This window comes from Eleginops maclovinus, chromosome 16 (assembly GCF_036324505.1).
Source record: "Eleginops maclovinus isolate JMC-PN-2008 ecotype Puerto Natales chromosome 16, JC_Emac_rtc_rv5, whole genome shotgun sequence".
Taxonomy (NCBI): Eukaryota; Metazoa; Chordata; class Actinopteri; order Perciformes; family Eleginopidae; genus Eleginops; species Eleginops maclovinus.
The window spans coordinates 15,768,827-15,793,160 of NC_086364.1; the positions used below are offsets into that span (position 1 = coordinate 15,768,827).

Below are 24,334 nucleotides of genomic sequence, written 5' to 3' on the forward strand. Positions count from 1 at the left end.
ATGATGATTTGTTTACTGCCTAACATTAGCAGGATATGTAAAATGTGTGTGTGAGTGTAGCGAGTATGTGAAGCCACTGATGCACTTGTCCCTATTAATAAAGCTTACAATATTACTCCTTTGTAAATTGACCTAATTTCCATAGTTTCTTAAACAAAAACCTTAAAAACACAGAGTACACAAAGTAGATTTAATTCCAGTGTTTTTATAGCATCGATAGGGTACAATACAAAATACAGACTTAACCAATTATAGGCCTAAAATTGAGAGCAATGCTTTAGAATCCTGTAACTTACATGAAAAACAACCTAAAGACCATTAAAAAATAAGGCTGTCACTAGCTGTGCACATTATTCCTGCCTTACCTCTAAAGAATATCACTTGGCTAAGATGTATGTTTCAACGAGCAATGGCAGGTCTAAACAAGCTGTATTATTAACTGTTGTGATGTAAAATGCTGCATCTGCTACACTAACCTTAATGACATAACTGTCCTCTCAGTGGTATCATTTTATGAGCAGTCCATATGACACAATCAATACAAGAAACATTCGGGTAACATTAACGTAACAAAGCGCTTCATATAATATAGCATTTACTCTTATTCTGTACAGTACAAACACAATATATTTCAGTGATAGTTTCATATGGTATAGTTGTTTTTTGTATAATATCCAACAGTGAAGCATGGCTTTACATTCACATATTGCACACTGCCCGCTATTTACAGTACGCTGTTACCATAATCTCATTTCTATTGCCTATAATAAAGACTGCAGACAGATTCCAAATGATCCTTGGAACATTTCATATTTCCTTCAAAAAACAAATAGTAAATGCCAACTTGTCAATATCTCATATATACACGTAAATAACATCAGAAGTTTGAACAACACTGTAAAAAAAAAAAACTGACATGGAAGGAATTTAGGCGATCGTCTGACAGTGAGGCATAGATACAAAGCAGATAATGAAACAACGGGTCACCACGACAAATTATTTCAATGAAGAAATACTAAAAACTTTGTCAGTAGAGAATTAACGTTACATTCAGCGCGGTGGGCGGATTACAAAAATACACAACACGTAAACGAACAGGAAGACTGCTTCGGTGGTTTTCTTCCTAACCACAAAGAGAACGTGAATGCAATTCAATTGAACATCTATTTCAAGTTAATCAATCTGTGTAAATCTATGTCTTATAGAGCATATACCATTATTATGTTACCTTAGAATTGTAATAGCACACTTATATTGAGGCCAAAAGAAAGAAAACTTCAACTAGAGGATGTTACTGAGTAACTGATACCCTGACAACCAAACAACATTTCCTATGAAGCAGACTTAGACATTAAAGTGTTAGACTTAACAAAAACTCTGTTTCGTTTTGAAAGGATATATAATATACAGTATATACCACTGGTATAAAGCTTAATCGTCCATCTTTGATGCAAAATATATTTATTTTTGCCTCATTTTAAAGCTTCTCCTTCATTAGTTGTATGTGCGTGTATATAAATTATATTAGGATGTGTACGTATATGCACCGTATGAACTATATTGTCATCGCCATGTGTGTCGGTGTGTGTTTTTGTGTGTGTGTTACCAGGCCAGTGGAGAGGCCATTCTTTGACTTCTGGGGCTCTTCTGGTTTTCTACAGCTTGTTGATCATTGAGAGCTCTCTGTGGTAAAGAAACAACAGGGTTCTTAAGATTTCCCTTTTTTCTTTAGTTTTTTTGTGTTGCATGTACCTGTTTTTGTTTCTCATCTTTTTACATTCCTTATTCTTTAAATCAGCATTGACTTATAAAGATTGGAGCCCTGTTGTTTCCATATTTTATGAACGTATACATTTGCCCTCGATTCACAATAAAATCACTTACTGTATGAAAATGAATACCAATAATACAATTTGAAAGGTGAATATTTTGGTACATTTGTTCTATTGAGACTGCATACAAAACATGTGTAAATTGCAAAAATCTAAATGTTGAGCTCACATTAGAGCTGCTGATTTTTGTTTTATTAACTATTCAGAACTGGCTCCATGAGGGGCCGGCAAGGGTGCAACTCAGGGCTTAATACTCAGTGTCAACATATTGTTCCTACCACTGTGTGTAGCTCATAATTTGTACCACAGCCTTGAAGACTTTCTCTGTACAGGGCAGTAGGAATATTTTTGAATGAATAAATGCTTCTTGCTTACCTCAAATTTGCCAATGAAATCCGAAAAGATACCAAAGAAGGCCTCAGTGTTTGTGGATTTGCCGTCTTCTCCAAAGTAAGAGGCAGTTTTGCTGAACTCCTCCATAGCTCTCTGCTGCAGGGACTCCAGAGACTGCAGAGCTGGATGACTGTTTTCCAGGAAGTTCTATAAATACTGGAGTCAAGGGTAACAAAAGTTTTATTTTGTCTTCAATGGCATTACTTTTTTCCCCTTTTATTAGGAGCACACATATCTCAGCACTTTCTTTGTGACTTCTGTGAAGGATACACTCATTACGACAGTAAAGCGGTCCTCAGCCGTCGCAGGCATCTTCTGACAGGCTGAACGAATTTCCTGTATGGTTGTATGAAGGTCGTTCAGATCTGACGTGATAGTCCTCTGGTTTACTAGAGACAGACAAAGTAGAAGGAATGTATGCTTGAAATTAATTACAAAAAAAGTATTTAAAAAACCCATTGCCCAGTTCATTTTTAAGCTGTAATGTCTTAAGGAAAATGTGTCTACCTTTTGCTGCAAGAGGAACCATGGTTAAATCTTTGGAAAAATCCAACACATCAGGGAAGTGGTGACATAAGGACTTGACCAGAATATGTAGAAATGTCGACTTCCCATCCACTGTTTTAGTTGTGCTCAACTGCAGAGGAAAACATTAAGTTGTTATTTAAACATAATACAACGGGAGAGACTGCTTTGGAAATAAATGGGTCACATGATTTCAATGTATTAGTGTATGAGGTACCTCTGTAAGGAAGTTGATCTTGAAGCCTGTAGTCTTGTTGGTTTTAGGCTGGCTGTTATTTAAGTAGTTCCCCATCGCAAGCACAAACTAACAAAAGACAGAATGTGTAACAACCAAACTGTATACACACTGATAAAGATGCAATCACAGCATATAGTTTTATCTCTCCTATGTACTCGTGTATAACTTTTTCTACAACAGTATTGTCCTTGACGTCTTTCACTGCAAACTTTTCTCAATGCACCATACCTTGTATATGGTTAAATATGCAGTTGGGAGGTTTTGTGTTACTGTTTTCTCAAAATCCCTCAAGTCCTTTTTATCATCATCATAACAGCATATATTTTTTAATGCACTTGGCTGAACAGCAGGCTACCTCTAGTATCTTTGCCAGCTTTTTGCTTGTCTTCAGCTCCATGGAAGCCTTGTAAAGACAGTCGTACGCTCCCCTCAGCTCCTCTGTCTTCTCCTGCAGGGAACACTTGAAGAGGAGGCACTCCATGCGGGTCTTGTACTCTGGTACTGATAACATCTGATGGAGAACACACACACACACACACACACACAAGCAAAGAAGTGAGTGATAACTAACACACAGACACATTGAAACCACACAACCGACCCACTCTTCCACACCCTGCGAGTACCTGCAGCACAAACTGGTCCGGCTCACTGAGTTTGCTGGGATCCTCTCTGTACTGTTCATATTTTTTGACCTCCTCTGCATCGGGGGCATACAGCAGCAGCTGTTTGATGTGTGCTGGCTCCAGCCGGTCAGTGACCATGTTCATCAGCACCTTACGCAGCTCACCAGGAGACAGCTTCAGGTGGGCTATCAGGATTGCTAAATGTTAAAAATAAGGTAAACAGGGATCAGACATGGTAAAAAAACATACAAAATATACCATTGTCTACTTACAGGCATTGTAGGCTTTCTTATGTGATAGAATCTCAATCACATCTTTCTTCTTGAAGGTTTGTGGTAGGAGGCAGGGCTCTGGAGCAGGCACTAAAATTAGATCAGTGTTAGTAGAATGCCTAGATGTAATTGAGGGACATAGTAGACAGAGAGAGATAAATGGGGATTCAGATTGTGTGTACACTTGACATTATTTGCAGCAGGTTTAAAGCAAATAACAGTGAGAACAAAAAGTGCAGAAGAAACTTAATCACACAATTACAGTCAAAAATGTAAGAAATGCGAGGAAAAGTGATTAAGAAAAAAGCTGGGGCTTAGTGTGGTGGTGTTTTTTTTAGATCAGGCAGACAGAATCCAGTGGTGAAATACTGTATACTTAATGCCTAAATAATCACACGCCTAGAACTTGAATAATGGTGTGCTTTTTTGAATATCATTTTATGATGTTCAGCCATGCTTCTATTCAAATAATTGCAGATGTGATATACTCACAGGAGCTCTTCTGTGTCCCAAAGTGCATCTCCAGGTCCAGATACTTCACCATGTCATGCAATTTGTCATAGTCAGAATTTGCTCCCAACTAACAAAGACATGCAAAAATGTCACCAAGTGAATTACAATTTTATGACAGAGATTTGGAAATCCAAACATTAAAGCTCACCTGTCCCCAGATCGTCCCCTCTGAGTTTTCCACCTGCTCCCAGCGCAGCCTCTTCACACTCATGTGGTTGGAGTCCATTCTGGAGAGCGAAGGCCTGGGCAAGGGTGGAGGGGTGCAGGGTGGTGGCAGGGGAGGAGGAGGAGGAGGAGGAGGTAGCTCTAGGTGCTCTGACGGGTCGGATAGAGAGTGTGGGAGGGAATGGGGCTGGCTCTGGCCATGGGATTGCTTTTGGTGGGACTGGGTTTGAGGCTGGTGTTGCAGCAGGTGATGTGAAGGCTGGGACTGCGGGCGGGTGGCCTGGGGAGGGGGTTGGATCTGGTGCGGGGACTGGTGGTGTGGGGGCACAGGCTGGAACGTAGAGAGGGTGGGCTGATGTGGCTGGAGTGGCTGAAAGGTGGAGAGAAGGGGCTGAGGCCTGTGGGGCTGCTGGGGAGGGTGGATTACGTGGATCTGGTGTTGGTAGTCCTTCGGGGGTGGCTGTGGGGTCATGTGGTGGATGTGGTGGATCTGAGGGGAGCTGGAATGGTGGTGGGTCTGCTGGATCGAATGGGGTCTTTGGGGAGAGGGTTTGGTGGGCTGGGGGGTGATGGAGCTGCTGATCTTGAGGTCTCCCTTGCGGCGACACTGGGGTCTGATGATGACCTTTAACACTCCTCCGACTCTGATGGGAGTGGCTGTCCCGGTTAAGCTGAAATGGGAGGGATGCAGGTTCTTGGCGGTCTTCATGCAAAAGCTCCGTGGAGGAATGGTGGGGCTTTGTTTGGTGCATTTGGTGGGCTTGATGGAGCAGCTCTGTGGAGGAGTGATGAGCCTGGGCTTTGTGCATTTGGTGGAGCATTTCTGATGAAGAGAAGGCTTGTTGTAACTGCTGGAGCATCTCAGTAGATGAGTGGTGGGGTTGTCCCCGATGCATCTGTTGTGCCTGGTGGAGAAGTTCCGTTGAGGAGTGGTGAGACTGCATTTGCTGCATCTGGTGACCTTGGTGGAGAAGCTCTGTGGAGGAGTGATGGGCCTTGGTTTTGTGCACTTGGTGGAGCATCTCTGAAGACGAGAAGACCTGTTGTAACTGCTGGAGCATCTCAGTGGATGAGTGGTGGGCTTGGGATTGTTGCAACTGATGGAGCATCTCTGCAGAGGAATGATGAGCTGGGGCTTGTTGCATCTGGTTGAGCATCTCCGCAGAGGAATGGTGGGCCTGGGGTCTCATGCCCTGATGGCTTTGGTAGATACCCTCAGAGTATTGACCATGTTGGTTAGGATGGGCGGTCGGTTGGGGTGACGGCTGGTGCGGAGGTGGGGCTGATCGTGACAGGCGTCGGTGGTGATGACTCTGGTGGGCCTGTTGCTGCTGTGCTTGGCGCATCATATACAGAGGATGGTTAGCGTGGTGATGGGTGGAGTCTGGAGAGGTGAGTGGGGGTAAGGACTGGTGGAGCTGTTGGAGAGGGAGTGGTGAATGGGCTTTCTGCTGTGTTGGCTGGTTAGGCATGGAGTGATGGCTCTGGTAGATTTGTTGCTCTTGATATGCTTGTTGCTCCTCGTAGGCCTTCCGCTCTTCGTAAGCTTTGCGCTCTTCGTAAGCTTTTTGCTCCTGGAAGGCTTGAAGCTCTTCCAATGCCTTTTGCTCCTTGTAGGCTTGAAGCTCCTCCAATGCTTTTTGCTCCTTGTAGGCTTGAAGCTCCTCCAATGCTTTTTGCTCCTTGTAGGCTTGACGCTGTTCGTACGCTTTCTGATCTTGGTAGGCTTGGCGCTGTTCATACACTTGTCTTTCTTGGTAGGCTTGTTGCTCCTGGTACAGCTGTTGCTCTTCAAAAAGTTTTTGCTCCTCATACGCCTGTCTCTCCTTGAACATTTTCTCCTGATAGGCCTGTTGTTCGTGGAAAGTCTGCTGCTCTTGTAAAAGTTGCTGTTCTTCAAAAGCGTTCTGCTCCTCATACTCCTGCCTCTCCTTGTAGGCTTGTTGCTCCTCGTATGCTTGTCTTTGCTGAAAAACCTTTTGCTCTTGGAATGCTTTTAGCTCTTGTATAGTCGCCTGGACTTGAAGGTCATCTCTTTTGGGCATTACTTTATGTAAGGAGTGTCGCTTAGGTGGTGGGTGATTGCGAGGTGGAGGTGGTGGAGGAGGGCCAGACTTCCGGCGGATGGGCACATATGCTCTTGGCGATTGTTCGGGGGTGTAGCTGAGCCGCTGTTGCTGTTGTTGTTGTTGTTGTTGTTGTTGTTGTTGTTGTTGTTGCTGTTGTTGTTGTTGCTGTTGCTGTTGTTGCTGTTGCTGTTGTTGCTGCTGAGACTGAGTCTGTGCAGGTGTCGGAGGTGGGGGAGGCGGGTCATTGAACTGAACAGGCGGAGGTGGTGGAGGGGACATCGGAGGTGGAGGGATGTGGTCAGAGCAGGAGGAGTAGGTGAGGGAGGAGGCATTCTCTTCTCCACTGCTGCTTTGAATATCACTCGGGCTGCTGAGTTCTGGGGCCACGAATCCTCCATTTTCATCTTCGTCCACCCCCAAATCCTCTTCAATATCCTCCTCCTCCTCCTCATCATCATCATCATCATCTGGGAAACCCATCTGCACAACATCCTGGCATTAACACCAATTACACTTCATTAGACCCTTAATGTCAAAGTTAAACTTGGTAAAATATTTTGGCAAACTTGACAAACAATATAGGGACATGACTACAACAGGAGTTTTTACCCTTAAAACAAATATATAGCCAACTATTAAAACTGGGCATGTTCTATAGGATCTACTGGCTATATATTTGCAAGACAATTTTGACATGCACTAGCAGGATTGTCACTAAAGCTACATTTAATGACAGCTTGAAAATTTCACTGTACAAAGGCTCCTCACACCAAAATTAGTAAGCACAATGTTATGTGGAAAATAGCGTTTTAATACTTACTTCCATTTAGCTGTTGTGTATTTAACCTTCCAATGTATTCAGGCCTGACATCATGTTTTAATAATGTAGCTTAACTGTTGACGGTTGGGCTGCTCCTTTGTCTTTATTAGGACCACAGTAATTAAATTGTAATGATTCTAAGTGATGGACAACAAAACTTACATGTAACTGTACAGGACAACAGCTAAGGTAGATCTGATGTATGTGAGGCCATGTACTGCAGTAGTTTCTCTTAGGTGTTTCACTTTGTCCCTGTTTTTTAGGGGACTATGTTCTGTACCCATTCTGTAAGTTTATGTGTGTCAAGGGGTCTGTCCTATTTCACATTTGGATGAACTGCAAACTGCCTGTAGGGAATAAGTGTACCAAGCAGAATTAACCCTCTACAAGAAACTTTGGAAACATGGGTACACAACACCATTTTAGTTGATACATGAACATAGTGGCCTTCTGGATATTTTAAAAGAAAATCTATGTATTGTTCTACACCAAACAATATACTTCTACTTTTCTACTCTCTTAAGTTTCCTTTAGTATAGTTCAATAAATAATCAGTAAGAACACAAACATTTAATTATTCAGATTATCATTAGTGTTGACTAATATGAACTGACTATAAATATCAATAATCATCCGATAGTAATATAATACACTTCAAATAGATTTTACAATCATGCTTTAGACTTCATGTAGCTCTACCTCCTCATAGTCGTTCTCCGGAGTCAGGAAGTCATCTATGATGGCCACCCTTTGTCCCAGCTGCTCGCTCAGAGCGTCCAGAAAGCGATCAGTATCTTCTGAGCGCGGCGGTTTGGAGAAGGTGTAACGTCGCTTGTTGTTGCGGTGGGCGGGGGGACTGGATGGGAAGTCAGGGGGCTCTGGAGGGGATGCAGGGGGACTGTCCAGGCTGATGTAAGGGTTAGACTCCCCACTGTTCTGGCTTGTTAGCCCTGATGAATAGAACTGGGATTGAGGGGGACTGGGGAGAGGTTCCGGCCAGGATGTAGGAGGGGCTTTACGGCTACCTGGGGTAAGGAGGTAAAAAACAGTCTAGTTATAAACGAAGGGTACATTTCTAAAACAAAAATGTCAGTTCCACGGTCTTTCAAGGAAGACAAATTTGGCATTACATTTAAAACAGTATCGATTATAGTCAATGTAACAAACGCTTGGAAGTTGTGGCATTTGAAAAAAGGTTATGCACAAAGGTAATTTAAACATATCTCCCAGTGGAGCTAACCATTGCTGAAAACACCTTTTGATTAAGATGTGTGTTTTCTTGTTCCACTTCCACCATCACCATATCCTCCTAACTGTATAAGGTTCAGTATATCTTGGCAGTATTATTGAGATGGTGTATGCAAGTCCTTCAATTTAACATGCCTGCAACCTGACAGGCTGCTCTACTTGGTGCAAATTTAGGATATTCCTATCTTACCCTCATAGATTCACTCTGCATCCGTATCCATTGTAGGAAGACACATAAAGTCTAAGATGGCAACTTTCTAATCAAACTAAATCAATTCAAACCAATCATACTGGCAAAGAAAAGATTGTCAATGTAAGAATCAAGGACATTTACTGCAATACTTTTTTTTCACACAGGCAGACACACAATATAATTGCAAACTAGTTATTTTTAAAGGAAAACAGTTAAATATAATTCCAGCTGCTATGGGTTTAGTGTGTTTTAGCTACCTGTGTTAGCATGTGCTGTAGGGGAGGCTGTGCGTGAGGGAAGTTCCAGTTCCAGCAAACTGTCGGGGGCAGGAGGAGGCCGACTCTTCAGAGACTTGGACCTCTTGGAAGAATACATGTTCTCCAGTTCAGCGTACACTGCTGACAACTTTTGTGGTGGAAACGTACAAAGAAACCAGAGTAAGACCTCTTTTACTATTGATGGTGAATGCTACGTTTATAGGTATTATTTCCCATGAGGACTTTGGTACATACGTTGGTAAGGTTGTTCGGAGTCTCAGGAAGGGAGGTACCATCTCCTGACTGTCTCTCTCCTGGAGCCAACCTCATCCCTGCATCCAGCACTGTCTCTGCACGAAAGCCTATTACAATACACCAATTAGTATGACTGACCATTGCCAGATTTGGGCAGGACTTCAGGATGTGGTCAACAACAGATTTTGGCTGATGGGCAGCTCTAGTTAAATTGGGCTTTGGGCCAATTAAAGGGAAGCAACTTATCAAAGAACTGTCGCTTTATATAAAATAAACGGATGAACTAGCATGAGGCACCGTGTCCAGTTAAAGGGAAATTGGAAGTTTGAAACAAAAGCAAAAAGATGCAACCAGGATTTAACAGGACTTTGTAAATGGTCACAATAAGAACAGTGTGATTCCTTACTATATGAGCAAAGGTGTTGATAAGAACACTTGCATAACGTTAGTACATTTACTAGAGTTTTGTGTTAAAGTAAAATACTTAGGTTCTTCTAGTATTTGAGTAGATCCATGTGTTGGTTCTTTATACTTCACACGTAACTATTGTCCTTTTGACTTTACTTTTTACCGTTTTTAATTACTTCGCAGATCATGATACATGGTTTTAAATGATATTTTTACTTCTTCTAACACTGGAAGAAGGGTTTCATGGAGTGCTATTTTGTCTTTAGTATGTATGATGATGAAGATAATAAAGACCTGTACCCATGCCCAAGTGTGTGCCAATGACCAGGTCATCAGAGCTACGTCCCCTCACACTGCTCCTGTACGTAGTCCCTGTCACCCTCATGGAGCTGCTACGTCGATGGGGCTCGGGGGCAATCTCGGGCTCCGGAGGAGGGGGAGGAGGAGGTGGTGGTGGTGGAACTAGAACACACACACATATATTGGCAATGCAGAGGAAGAGGCAAATGTGTATAAAGGTTTGTGTCAGCTGAGTTGGTTGCACTTTACTGAGCCAATGAACCCCATGAAGCCTTCATCTCGCACACACAAAAACTCTTTATATTCATTCAAACATTTGAACAGACACCAAAAGAAAAATTTCAAAGGACAGATGTGCCACACACCTGGCGCCTTGTATCCAAGAAAGCGTGAGATCTTGCTCTGGCAGTGCTCCTGCTCCTCATACGTCAGCAGCTGGTAAACAAACTGCCAGATCACCTGTTTGGCGGGAGTATCGAGCACCGGGAACACATCCACGATCAGAGTGTCCACATTCCTGTTGTCAATGGTAACAGAGATCAGAGATCAGAGGTAGAAGTTGAGGGTAAATAATTATGGTCTAATATAAAAACACATAGCCCGAACAGTAGAAAATATTGAGATGTTCACATCCCTCCTCTGACCTTATCCATCTCACCCCACTCCTCCCACTTTTCTATTGATCTTTCACCCTACCCTTTCTCACCTGTGCTGGAAGAAGTTCTCCAGAGCCTTGCAGATAGTGTACTTCTCCTGGATGGTCAGCAGGTGCTCCAGCTGCTGTCCGAAGGTGCGTCCCTGAACCCGGATACTGGGCGGCAGAATCTCTGCCACCCACTGCAGGGAGCTGAGTACAGGGGAGCGGGAACGCTCTGTGGGAACGCCGCCCCCCGCCAGGTCCTGCTCTGAAAGGGTGAAAGAAGGCGGACCATCCTCCACTACCAGAGTGGGCATGGCACCGCTGCCCTGGAGCATGGACACCACCTTCTCATGGGAGGAGGTCCTAAAGGCAGAAACATGGTACACAGGGAGACACACTCACACTCTTGTAGACTTTCAAATGCATCTGCAAATTATTTCATTTGTTCAGGAAGAAGCTCAATCCCACAATTTAAATAATAAAGACATTTCAGGCTGATTTCTAAATAAATAAATGACATAATGCTTTCTGTATTCCGTAGACAACATAATGGAGTTTAAAGACAGCTGCACATTTTCTGGGGAGCCTTTTTATCTATGTCTTCTAACACTAGCTATTTTTAGGAAACTGTTTCTGTACTGAAGCCACAAGAAATTAGTTTTTCCTCCTGTCAATAACTGTGAGCTCTACAAACAACAAAACACTTTCAACAGAGGAACCAGATTACCATATTGATGTAAATATAGTCAGTTTTGTGTTAATTAGATTTAGAACTCAACCTCATGTCTAGCCCATTGAGGAACAGGATGCGGTCTCCTGGTTTTAGACCTGCCTTGTCTGCTGGGCTTCCTGCAGAACAGAAAATGAGTATGAGAGATGTCTCATTTAATTATTTCCTCATTACAAGAATGGTACAGTACAAACGTTTGAAAACGTAACACATTTATAAGACAATATCACAGTGTTATAACAGTGTAATGACTTTAATAACTCTTACATACCGGGGATGACAGAGTCGATCCACACTGGAGCATGGCCTCTTAGAGTGAAGCCAAAACTTGTGTTACCCTTACACACCCTCACGGTCCTAAATTGACAAATTTGAGCTTTGATTAATGGCAGACTGTAGGATGAACAGAGGCTCTATAAATGAAAGAAAAAGCAGATATGCACTATAATACTCAGCTCTAGATCAAGTAATTGCTAAATGTGCGTGGTAATATATGATAAAAGTAACTTTTATAATTAAATGGGTTACCAAAGAAACCCTGGGGCATTTATTATATATGGCATAATGGACACACACTGTGTTGTGTCTTAAGTTGTTCATTATTAACAATATCTCAAAGATACAGTGGCTGTGAGTCCAACTGTGGACCCCCTGTGGAGTTTTAAAATCCCATGAATTAACAAACATAAATATGGACGGTATATCGATGGGGCTCTATACCTATACCACATCAGCATGAAACAACACTTAAATAAAAATATCAACACTTAAAGACATGACAGGGAACAACGTCATAGCAGATGAAAAGAGCAAGAAAAAAGGTAAGTCTGAAACAGGTTCCTCTTTCAACCACTGAACCGTCTATTTTTCTCTGAACACCTACTCGTCTTAATTCACATAAATTCCGTGCTCACACAGAAAGACCCGTCACAGCCGTCTCATGTAGAGTGGTTATAATTTTGATCAGACTCAAAGATGAGAGAAGATGTTATTTTAGGATTTTGTTTTTCTTTCTGGCTATTTGCAGCTGGTGAAAATGGGATGATGATGTGACTCTTGCTGATACAAGGCCAAAGCACCCAGGAACTAAAGAAGTCAGTATGAGTGAAGAAAATGCTTTCAAATCTAAATCTGCAACATGACTTTAAATACAGACCTGCAGTTGGTGGTGTTTCCACTGGAGTGCCCAGCTATGAGCGAGGTGGTCTTGCGCATGCCTCGAGCAGGGGGGACCACGCCTTCTTCTGCGTGGGTGCGTGGAACTGAACTGGCTCGGGTGGAGACCAGAAGGCGTTCGGGGTGATCCTCACTCCGGCTGCGGCGAAGGTGCTGGCGGCTGGGGTCACTGAAGCTCCGCCCTTTGATCCGGCTCATCAGGCTCTGGTTAACCACCTCGTCAAACCGCTCCCGGTGCTTCTTGGGAATGAAGATCCTGGCAAACATTGTGGAATCAGAAACAAACTCAGATTCACACTAACAAAATCACCTGAAAGCAGCATTTTAAATCCCAGATCCTGATCTCTCAAAACATCCATCGTCCAAAGTACCAAGAAAACAAAAGGGATTCTTGTTCTGACTACATATTGTTCCAGCTGCAGCTTCTATTTAATTGGGCCAAAAATAGTTCAGTCTATATCATCTCATGGGAGGGCCGAGGTAAGTATAAAAGGATTGGTCCAACATTTGTTTGTGAGTGTACGCATGTGTGTTCGAGACATAAAGGGATAAAAGAAAAGCTTTGTTTGTGTTGTTCCGTCACATCAGCCGCTGCAGGTAAGAGTGTCAGAGACAGCTCCCTGCTAATATGTGCAAAAGGAGGAAGCTCAGAGCCAAAGATAAATCTGAGAGAAAGTGCTCTTTTTCCCCTACCAATGTTATTATCCCCTGAAAATGCCTTTGCTTTGGATATTCTAAGATGAGTCTGTGAGAGTAAGTGTGTTGAGTGGATTTGTGAGCATGGTGCACCCTTGACCTTCAGTCTTCTTAAAGTACCACAAACACAAAGATCAAATTAAGTGCCCAGGCAATAAACTAAAGACAGTGTTGGCATTAAAGGCTTGTATTGAAGCTGTCTAAGGCTTGGAGTGAAAATTGGTGCCGCTGGCTCTTTCTTTTTTGACAGTTGTATTGTTCTAGGATTGTTCAACACCAGCAGACGACTGGAAAAAAGGCAGACTTTCTGTTTTCTAAAACATGACATTTACCCTCTGAAGTTTTGTTATGCTTAAACTGTCTTACTCTGTCAAACTCTCTTACAGTTGTGTTTTTCTGCTGCATGAGGTTTATATCAGGCCAATTATCTGCAAGAACAAGAACGGTTTGGTAGAAAACAAGAGAAATGACCCAGAAATGGAAGAATCATTACCAATAACTGTGTTGTGAAAAAGGACGCTGACTTTTTCTTTCTTCTTTTATCGAATTGTTCTGCATACACATACACAAAATACTTCCATCTCCCTTTCATGTACACACACCTCATATTTTGCATACTCCCCCCTAATCCAGATACAACATGATGCTGCCTCCATCTCAACTCCATCCTCTCTCTGTCTTCATCATGAATCTCCTGGGGTCTTCTACTGCACAGAGGAGAAACGAGTGCTTTGGTTTGTGCCCCAGTTCTTATAGGCATCCAGACACACGGCACAACCCAACAGCTAGCCTACTATTGAGAATCAATCTCATCGGTACAGTTTTTTAAAGTTCTTTTGCATGTACATTTGGGGACTGTTGGCGTCAAGGATTAGGTGACTTGGTAGTTTCATAAAAAACATACAGAAAAGTTTTGGGTTTGAACTATGAGTGACTCGTAACCCACGCTTTCCTATTATCCAAAGTTGATGCAAGCTCACATACATTTCCCTCTGGAAGTTTCTTACCTAAATAAAATCAGACAGACTAAAGTTTTACAAGCTTCCTCACACACACAAAACACACACCTGCCTGATGCCTGTAATTATAGCTTACGTCGAACACCTTTACATTGATCCTGGGCATATATCCAAAGCCTGTCAGTGTATAGATGTAATAAAATACTCTAACTTTTATATATCAGGTCAAAAGCCTTAAATCTGGAAATCACTTGACCACTCCTCACAACTAACAGTCTGAGCTTGAAAGACTGAATTCAATGCATTCACCATTTTAGGAATCTAAGTTACATATAAGACTATTCAGAGAAACTAATCATGAAATCTGTTTGAATTTTTGCAGTTTAGTCAGTCTTGTGACAATTATAGCACGACACACTTGGACCTTATTTATCGGTGTATATCGCAAGTGATTTGTCTCAACCAGTGTTATGTGAACAGCACTGCGGCAACAGCACTGTTTCCCCCTATAATAATTTCATACCACCCACTGCAGTCACACAATCTGAATCCTGAGTTAACTGCAGTTACACATTACTGCAACAACAATCACCACAAAAGTCACAACATCAGGCTATATTACGCAATAAATATAAAAGTAAAGGTTTTCAAACTGCTATGGGTGCTCCTGCTTCCCTTAGCCTTTACCCTTACATCTACAACTACCTTGCCAACTCTCACCAGAGCAACAACAGCCTGAAAAGATAAGTGTATCCTTTTGATTTTTGATCACCAAACTACATTTAAAACTGCCAATCACTCGGAAAGTGGCTGGGACTCTTGTGTTATGTGACATTGTTTCATCGACTACAATCTACAATCATATCTCTTATGTATGATCCTGGTTCAATCACTGCAGTCTCCTTGTTGACATACATAAGTGTCATATTAAAAGGATAATCACTTACGTACTCACAATTTCGTTTGCTTACATTGAAGAGATCCGTATAAAAAAATAGCCCTGTAAGGTATGTATGAAGGTGACTGATTAATGCTGGGTTCATGTAAAAGAAACACTACCCGGAGGGCTGAAACGTGCTCATCTGCAACTCCAGACTGCTTTCCAGTGCTATCTCCCTGGTCAGTTGCGTGAGACATTACAAAACAACTAAAAATAATTCTGCACTTAGTAAATTTAGCTAAAAGGAACAGAGAGTCAGTGACAGAGAAAGAGATACGAGTTATTGAAAGAGTCGAAATTGATTCGTGGATATGAAAGAAAAAGCTTCAGAGGTATAGATGAAAACACAAGCCGTAACATATGACAGAGTCAGAGACAGGGAAAGAGAGAAAGTGGAGAACTAGAGCTCTTTCTAGGCCAGGGTCATGTAACTTTTGGGAATGAAGCTGGCAAGCATGTGCTTTCAGGCGATGTAGGCCATGAAACTTTCCCAAACTGCACCCATACATCACCTGTGTGTCTCAACAAACAGCAAATAGGGAAAACTAAACAGAATTGGGCCCATTTATTGTGTATTTGTGACAGTCACAGTGCCTGGCTACATTGATTTATGTGACTTTAATTGCCCAAAAGATATCTCTCTGTCATATTACGATCTCAGCAAGAATATTTAATTTATCAAATCTTGTAAACATGGCAAAACAAGTGAGCAGAAACTTCATAGCTTTCTTCAATGAAGTTAGATTCAGGCTTTAGGATGCCCTCAATTATAAGGAGGGCGAGAAGTGTCTATAATTAGGCATAAAGGAGGGGTGGATCAAGGACACAGCACACAGAGGGATGAATGACAATTGCAATCAGCTGGAAAACTCATTGCAATAGCCATTATAATGAGACCCACTTCTGATCAGCTCATTTTGACAGCTGGGCCAGTTATGATATTGCAAACACAAAGCATAGCTTTAGACACAAAGTTGAATTGCGAAACCACAGACAGAAAAACAAAAAAAAGAATCAGCGATTATTTGGAGATGTCAAATTTAAAAAATAGTTGTGATAGAATCTCGCAATTTGATATGCTGGAATGAGATTTGGGACAGAAAAGAGTTAATAATTTTATATGCTGAAAGTGTAAAATTATTAAGACAAGACAACAGACTCACAGAAAACAGTTGCACAACAATCCTTCAGATACAAGTTAGTACAATCAACACAAAGCACAGCGAACACTGCTGGGATCAAAGAAAAAGTCCCATACCGAAAGTGTCTGGAAAGGCTCCTATCCCTTCCCATGGTTCTTGGGGGCTTTGAGGGAGTGCCTGCGCTCAGTTAAGCAATGCATAAGCTTCTTCTCCATGTGGGTGAGTCCCCATCTCGTTTGAACAAACAAACTCTCTCCGGGACAAAAGGGGAAAGTAGAGATGAGAAAAAGAAAGACGTCCTGGATCTCAAAAGTGCTTGCTGCAGGCTCGGAAAGCAGCCAGAGAAAGGAGGAAAGAAAATGAGGGAGAGGGAGGGAGCACACCGTAACATTGGTTCACGTCCCTCCACACCACCAAAACATACTCAAGTAGCATCATCAGCTGTTCTCCAAACACATGTTTGGGGCGGCACTCTTTCTTTTGTCCCATCTTTTGTCCCCTCGCCCTCTAAAGAAGCAAGGAGTCCAGGTCACCGCAGGGTAGTGTAATCTTCTCAGTCAAAGTCAACGGAGAATTCTCATCACTGAGCCGTCCATCGTTTTTCAGTAAAAGGGAGAGTGTGATAAATCTTCTCTTCCCTCAGTGAAGGAAAGAATGAGATGAACAGAGAGGTAAGTGAGGAGGGAGAGAGGAGAGAAGTTGAGACAAGAGGAGAGCCCCAGTGGAATTTTATTGGCAGGTCATCACAATGATTATGTGTGTGTGTGTGTGTGTGTGTGTGTGTGTGTGTGTGTGTGTGTGTCTGGGTAAGAACCGATAATGTGCATAAGGGATGGCACAAAAACCTTGACAGCCATGTCTGCGCAACAACTATGACAACATCTATCCAACAAAAACTTGTCTGACTGATTCATAAAACATTTGTGAACAGAAACACTCTGGTTTTCAAATAATAATGAAAAAGATTTTAAAAAACAGCACTACATTACGGGTTGAGTGCACTCGCTTAATTAATTCATATCTTTGAAGTCTATATACAGTTTCAGACAAAGGCCTTCAGTTAACTATGATTACATTCAATTACCATAACACTGCAAAATCGCGTGAACAAAAGAGCGACTAGATGTTCAAACAGTATCTCTAATGACACTCCAGATACAGAAGCTTCTGCATAATATTCCAGTGTTCAAGCCCTCGCTAACCTTTGGTTTCAGAGCCGTTTAAGAATCAAAACTGGCAAATGTGTCAGAAACCTAAAAGAGAATTTAATAAAAGAAATAGGCTGTTTAAAAATAGAACACATCCTGTGGGAGAGCGAGGCAAATCGGCAAGGGGACAGAGGCAGAGTGAGCAGAGAGTGGCCCAGCTGGTCAAGTTTTACAAGGCATCAGGATATGATGTCACAGTTCGACACCATTCCTAAAAATCACAGGTACATATTTTTCCAAATTTCCATATAAAAGAATTGATAAAGCAGACAATTTCCACACTCACTCTCTTCAGACCAGCTCACACATGTTATGAGTGTCAGCATGCTAATATAGGCCAATCAGCACACAACCCTGAGACTGTCATTAGTTTGAAATATATTTAGTCATAAGCCAAATCATCGGATGAATAAAATGAATAATTCTACCTGATGATGGCATAAAGGAAAAGTTATGTGCTCACCTAAGTTCATCTTGATGGGGATGTGAATATGTGTACAAAATGGCAATTTAAAGTTGAGCCACATTTCTTTCAAAATTACAAATGTCCCCCTTAAGGAAGCACTGAGTATGAGTGAGGGAATCATCAAATTTGAGGAGCATTCATTTAAAACCCAGAATTATCTAATTGTATGGGAAACCGTCTAACAGATATTGAGATATTAAATGTTACCACTAACAATGGTTTAAAAAAAGATGCCTGATAAAACTATAATCAGCAACATATTTCCCCAAGAACAGAAAATAAACTCCACGTTACATTTCTCTCCTCTTAGATGAGACATCTAATTGCCAGCAGCAGCCATAAACACCATCACCGCCTCGAGGCAGGGCTAACGAACAACCTGGAAGCTAAATTCCCTCAGGCTCCAATCACAGAAACATGGTCACCAGATTATGCTGTAAACATCAAGAGCTTTTCCAAACCTGCAATATAAATATTTTTAGCTCTTTGCAGAGAGAAATTTGCACAGCCTAATTGCCATAAAGAAGGTGTTGTTGCACAAAATGACAGCACAATCAGCGCTGATAATGTCAACAACGCAATGACACAGCAGGCAGAGAAAGTGGAGAGGAAAAACTTTGCATTTCAAAGCCTGTCAAGGTTACAGCGCACCAGAACTAAACACAAAAAGAGAGAACTACACCTATCTGAAGTAGATTTATCCAAAGAGGGATTCAGGCTACTATTAAGAGGGTTACTGTACTTTTTTTTATTGGCTAAAGGTAAGAGGAAGGAGCTAACGGTCCTCTATGGATAGAGTTAATGCATAATTAATGGCAATCCTGAGTAAAACAAATATTACAAAGCATTTTTCACAGGCAGATTTCTAAGGAAGGAAATGTGCTAAAGCTGTGAGACAGACAGCTGTGGTCGGAGGAAAATGAGATGGAGCACAGCTTTGATTTTTTAGCTCGCAGGAATACAAAATTAATCAAGGAAAAAACTGAACGCTAATTGATTGTTAGAAGATTGTCACCACAGAATGCTTTTAAAGCAGTTCAGCTTATTTCATTCACAATCATAAATTATTCATAAAGTTGATGACGAAATCTGCAAATGCACAACGCCAAATTGTGTTTCAGTACTCACCTGAGGCAGCAGTTCATAATTTCTCCCCGCAATGAACTTCAAAGCAAGGACTGAATGCATGTGTGTCAGAAACAGTTCTGTGTGCAAGCAGTGTAAGCATCTGCATAGTTCTCTGTTTTGGTATGTGTGCATATCTCAATAAGCCGCCGCAAACTGGAGGCTGTACCAGCTAAGAGCTGTATGCAGAGGAGGGAATAAGGAACATCCAGTGATGTGATAAACGGGAAAAAAAATCAAAGAGTGCATCACAGGCGACAGGAAGAAAGAGGAAAGAAAGAGACTAACGGAGAGGAAGTCCGTGAGAGTGAGAGAAGATGAGCGAAAAAAGGTAAACGAGAGGTGGCTGAGAGAAAATAGAAAACCCAGGAGGATGCAGAGATATCGAGTTTTGGGTTTTGATTTTCCGTTCAATGCTGAGGACGGAGAAATACAATATTCTGTGGTGAATTTTTAACTATACCCGTGTGTACTGTAACTGAGACAGGAGAAACAGAGATATTCCAGCACTGAAGGACAGCAGTCTGTGCTTGACATCAGGTCAGCTACTCACATGTGCCTTGATGCACACCTCTCCCACGTTTCACAGTAAAATGCTGAGAGGGGGAGTTTCTGAGCCATTGATTCCATGATTAAATTAAGGGGTTTTTGCACCACCTCTCCGCCCTGATTGTTGTGTAAAGGCTGTTTTGTGCAGTGACTCCTATGGCTGTCTATACGACAAAATAGGTTTGAAATATTTATGAGAAAACGATTTGAATAAGTACTACACTTCCAGGGAATTATCTTCGTGGTGAATATTAATATTCCTACGATTAATTTGTTTTTAATCCTGGAGGCATTTCTAAAAGGTTACTCATTTTTTATTGACGGCTTGGATTTATCTGAATGTCTTGCTGTGTGGTTAGTAAACTGTGCTCCCATATTTGTTAATGTTTTAAGGTGTTGCAGGCAGGTTTTTAGCATTAGCTATTCACCAAAGTACAACACAAATGCAACAAACAAATCTAAACATAGTTTTGGTTGTTTGCTCATTAAACAGCAATTTTTTCTGCAGAATACATATCTCGGTTACTTCCCAACAAGCTCAAATAAAATGCAACTTCCACATTAACAAGCACGCATACCCTTTGAGAGTTTAGACAACAGAGGCAGCTTTGGAAACAGTACTGCAGGCTGAAATATTAATGCAGTGTCCTGGTTGCATCACTGTAGTGACAGATATCGAAACAAGATGTCAAGCAGAAATGTGTTGCAATCTGATTTAAATGTGCAGTGAAGTCTGGATTAATGCACGTGAAGAGGGGGTATAAGCAGTTTAATTCATTCTCTTATATCTCACAAGACTTTTTTGATCACTGCACAAGAAGGACTAAAAGACTAGTTAGTCACAATAGTTAAAACAAGACACACACACAGCTTCCATACAGACATGTTTGACAGCAAGAGGGAGTCTAAGCAGCCTTGGGTGACTTTTATGTTTTTACTGAGGGTGAAGCATTTTGCTCACTGCTTTTGTGTTTTCCTAATATCCAATGTGATCTGAACAAAAACAGCACCCTAGTGCGCTACTTGAGTGTTTGGTTAAGTTGTTTTCATTAATTTAGACTGTAAAGCCTCTATTAAATATAAGGACATTAAATAAATCATGGCATTCTGCAGAAAATGCTCCGTCTTATTCAGGCATGTTGAACTAAAACAAAGCAATGCAGGGCATCTTGTGTTTTCAACCTAAAATAGCTCTGATTGGCTACCTGACGTTGTCAATCAGCTGCTGATGCTCCTCTGTGATCAAGATGTCGGGCAGGGCCTCAGCCAGACTGTCCACGTCCCTCTCTGCAGCGTACTGCTTCAGAACCTCAAACAGCTGTTCCTTCACATCCAGTTCCTCCCCTAGCACTTCCTCCACCTGATGGGTAAATGAATGCCCGAACATTAATTAATACACAAAATGAAAATGCACCAATCACATTCTTTATACATCTATATCACACCCACTTTTTTATTGAACTCCATGGCCTTGTGGGCACGGCTCTCCCTGATGCTGTCCCCACTCTGCGACAACACCCTCATGCTGCTGCTCAGCCGCTTGGGTCGCCGGGCCATACTAAGCACGCCCAGGCGTAGAGGCCGACCCTGAGCTGCTTTGATCATGGCCGCTGCCGTTTCATGGTGCTTCACTGGGATGCCGTTGACCTCCATGACATAGTCCCCGGCCTTGAGGCCGTTGCGACCAGCAGGACCGTTGGGCATGCAGTCCTCCACCATCAGAGGGCAGTCTCCGATAATGGTGAAGCCGAAACGGCCATCTGGGCCAGGAGTGATGTCAATCTGAGGAAGGGGAAAGTACTTATGTGACAGACTCGCCCTTAATTTAAAACACAAAACAGGAATTTCTTGGTGTGAGTTTACCTGTTCGATGCGTGACACCACTCCGATGCTGGGTGGCACCGTCTTGAGGGTCTGAGCCAGAGCGACCAGCGCCGGTGTGCTGAGGTTGGTCACATCCTGGCCCTCAATGTCCACCACCTGGTCCCCGGGCTGCAGGCCAGCCAGATAGGCACTACTGCCCTCCACCACGGACAGGATGTAGCTGGGACCAGTGCCACCCAGTCGGAAGCCAAACGCCTCGGGCCAGTTCTGATTGGTTGCTGGGAGGCCAAGGTCTGGAAGATGTACGGAAAAGGAACATTGCAAAAAGTACATTAACAAGTGACATCCAAAGGCCAGCAAGTATTGTCTGTTGAGACTTCCAAGGGTTTTTAATTGGAAGATGAAATGTTTTACAGCTTGAAGGATATGTATGTCATACTAGCATGAAAGGACGTTGTTAATCTGGAGCAAGCTGCTCACAGACGAGCAAGTTGCAAGCTGTTAAATGGAGGTCAAACAGTGCATTGGTTTTAAATAGGGCATCTCAGTAATGCAAGCTGACGAGCTGTAGCAGCAGGTAAATCGGTCTATGTAATGAAGCCACACATGTACTGTATAGTTTAGATACAGAATGCACTTTCCAGATTTAAGGATGTTTTTCTATACGATGAATGAAAGAACAGAGGGAAGGAGGTTATTTCTGACTTTTATTATCTAACCCACATGAACCGCTGGCCTTCCCCTGGTCACTGGCCTCATTCTACTGCGGCAGGAAGTGTCCCAAAAGGCTCACTTCATCTCAACTCACCTAGATATGTCAAAGATATATATAGAATATTTTAGGGAACCGAGTCCACGTTCTGTTTTCGGATTTTTCACCAAACATCACATAATTGCTTAATATTCTGGATCAAAACATGCACTTGTAAAAAGTTACATTAAATTATAATCTTGTATTTTTCTGTCCTGATGTCTTGTTTGTGCACGTTTCACATTTGTATTAAGAGGCTAATTACAGCTTAAAGCACGCAGGATTAGAAACTTAATCTAATTTCTGTCTGAAAACTCAAACAAAAGTTAGACAGAAAGTGGAAGAGATCATTAGAAATGGGGAAACAACAAAGTGCACGAGAAGTGAGAAAATAAGACTGCTCCAGACATGTAGAAATATCTGATCTGCTTCAGCCCTGAAAAAAGACAAGGCAGTTCTCAGTGGAGCAAAGGGCTAAATATTCAGGGAGAGATGTGGCTGAGTGAATAAATCATACAAAATCTGAAGGCAACCAAAGAGCAACAGAATGTGGTGTTAGCTCGCAGGGAAGAAACATCAAGCAGCTGATTATTGATCTTAAAATAGTTTGGGAAATCGCTGACATGGAGCTGTGGATCAAAATCCTCTCAATCAGAACACATGCAGCACTTTGAGGATTGTCAAGACTTCTTTCGGTCCTTTTTTTCAGTCTGCGACCTAGTTACACAATGTCAGCATAAGCTGTCCTCTTCATCTTACCTCCATCAGATGAAGCAATTCAGGAATTACAAAGTACAATTCAGAGAAAGAGACTTACAGAAATCTTTGGAGGCACTGCGGGTCCCAGACTTGCTCTGGCGCAGGGAGAAGCGACCCTTTCTGCTCAGGAAGCGCCTCATCCTCGCCCGGCTTGCGGCAGGGCACGTTCCAGCCAGCCTCTCTTTGCCCCCGGCCCGGAGGGTGATGCAGCCAAAGGGTGTCTTTGGACACCTTTGTGCTGCTCCTCACCTGAGCTCACTGCCTCTACAAAGAAAGGCAAATCAAGTGTGCCTAAAAGGTCACATCTGTAGGTTATCATGGGGCAACGCCTCCCCCTGTTCTCAATCAGAAAACCAGTGGTAAGCAGCTGTAGAGAGGGGGCCGGAGGAAGGGGGAGAGCATCTGAAAGTAAGGCTCTCCATCCTTGGTGAGGCGGTCCAGCCTCAGCTTCTGTCTAAACCCAATGGCTGAGAGATGATCAGAAAACTGGGACAGACTCACTTGGTCCTGAAATGGTTCTTTGCAAGAAAAAGGTACCGTGAAGCCCCATTTTTCTATAAATACCTTTCCCTCTCCCTCTATCCCACCCTCTCTCTCTGCCTTCTTCGGTTGCTCATGTGGATAGAGCCCTCTCTGAGGGCTGAGGAGTGACCCAGAAACCAGTGTGTGTGGTACCAGCCGGGGACACTTCTCTGATTAAAGCGGCTGTTTTAACCTCTGTGCTCGATCACCAGTTAGAGCTGCAGCCTGCAGATATATGCTAAAAGTTGCATGAATATTATCTAAGCTTGAATATGCATAATCAGCTTGGTGGATTAAGTGTAGGAGTGCAATTATTGCTACAAAGTTTACAGCACAACATCAGAAAGTACAAGCGTGTACATGCCTCTCAGAGGTTGCTGTGTTTTACCTGGCAGGTGTGAGTGCTTTTAAAGCAGGTGTTATTCCCACGATGAGATGGAAGATGACACTCTCTACAGCTGCAAACTTTTTTAAACAAAGAGAAGAAATTAAATAAGACTGCTACACAGTATAACAAAATGTTGACAACAAAAACACAACATGATTAAACTCGCAGACAGGAAATGTAGAAGCACAACAACTGTGGATGAGTGGATTGTAATTGCAAGACATCACCATCCACAGTTCCCAAGTAATAACCGAGCATTTGATTGCTTCTCTCTATATCACTTTGAAGAAAATAAATGTTATCACACACTGAAAGGTCAGACAAAAATCTGGATAGCAAGAAAGA

General features: G+C 42.3%; 1 protein-coding gene across 1 annotated transcript; it reads right to left on the reverse strand.

Moving 5' to 3' along the window:
- Positions 1 to 176: 176 nt before the first annotated feature.
- On the reverse strand, positions 177 to 24,174 carry grid2ipa (glutamate receptor, ionotropic, delta 2 (Grid2) interacting protein, a). The gene is made up of 25 exons (XM_063904456.1): positions 23,990 to 24,174; positions 23,138 to 23,343; positions 21,609 to 21,862; positions 21,195 to 21,527; positions 20,951 to 21,105; positions 12,641 to 12,916; positions 11,756 to 11,841; positions 11,534 to 11,603; positions 10,821 to 11,117; positions 10,480 to 10,631; positions 10,115 to 10,276; positions 9,407 to 9,513; positions 9,152 to 9,299; positions 8,153 to 8,478; positions 5,173 to 7,125; positions 4,548 to 5,123; positions 4,379 to 4,466; positions 3,887 to 3,976; positions 3,615 to 3,811; positions 3,344 to 3,499; positions 2,968 to 3,054; positions 2,733 to 2,862; positions 2,496 to 2,614; positions 2,208 to 2,372; positions 177 to 1,683 (listed from the first exon to the last, which is right to left on the reverse strand). Exons 2-25 carry the CDS (start codon positions 23,217 to 23,219, stop codon positions 1,603 to 1,605), a joined length of 6,090 nt encoding a protein of 2,029 aa, XP_063760526.1. The 5' UTR covers positions 23,220 to 23,343; positions 23,990 to 24,174; the 3' UTR covers positions 177 to 1,602.
- Positions 24,175 to 24,334: the final 160 nt, after the last annotated feature.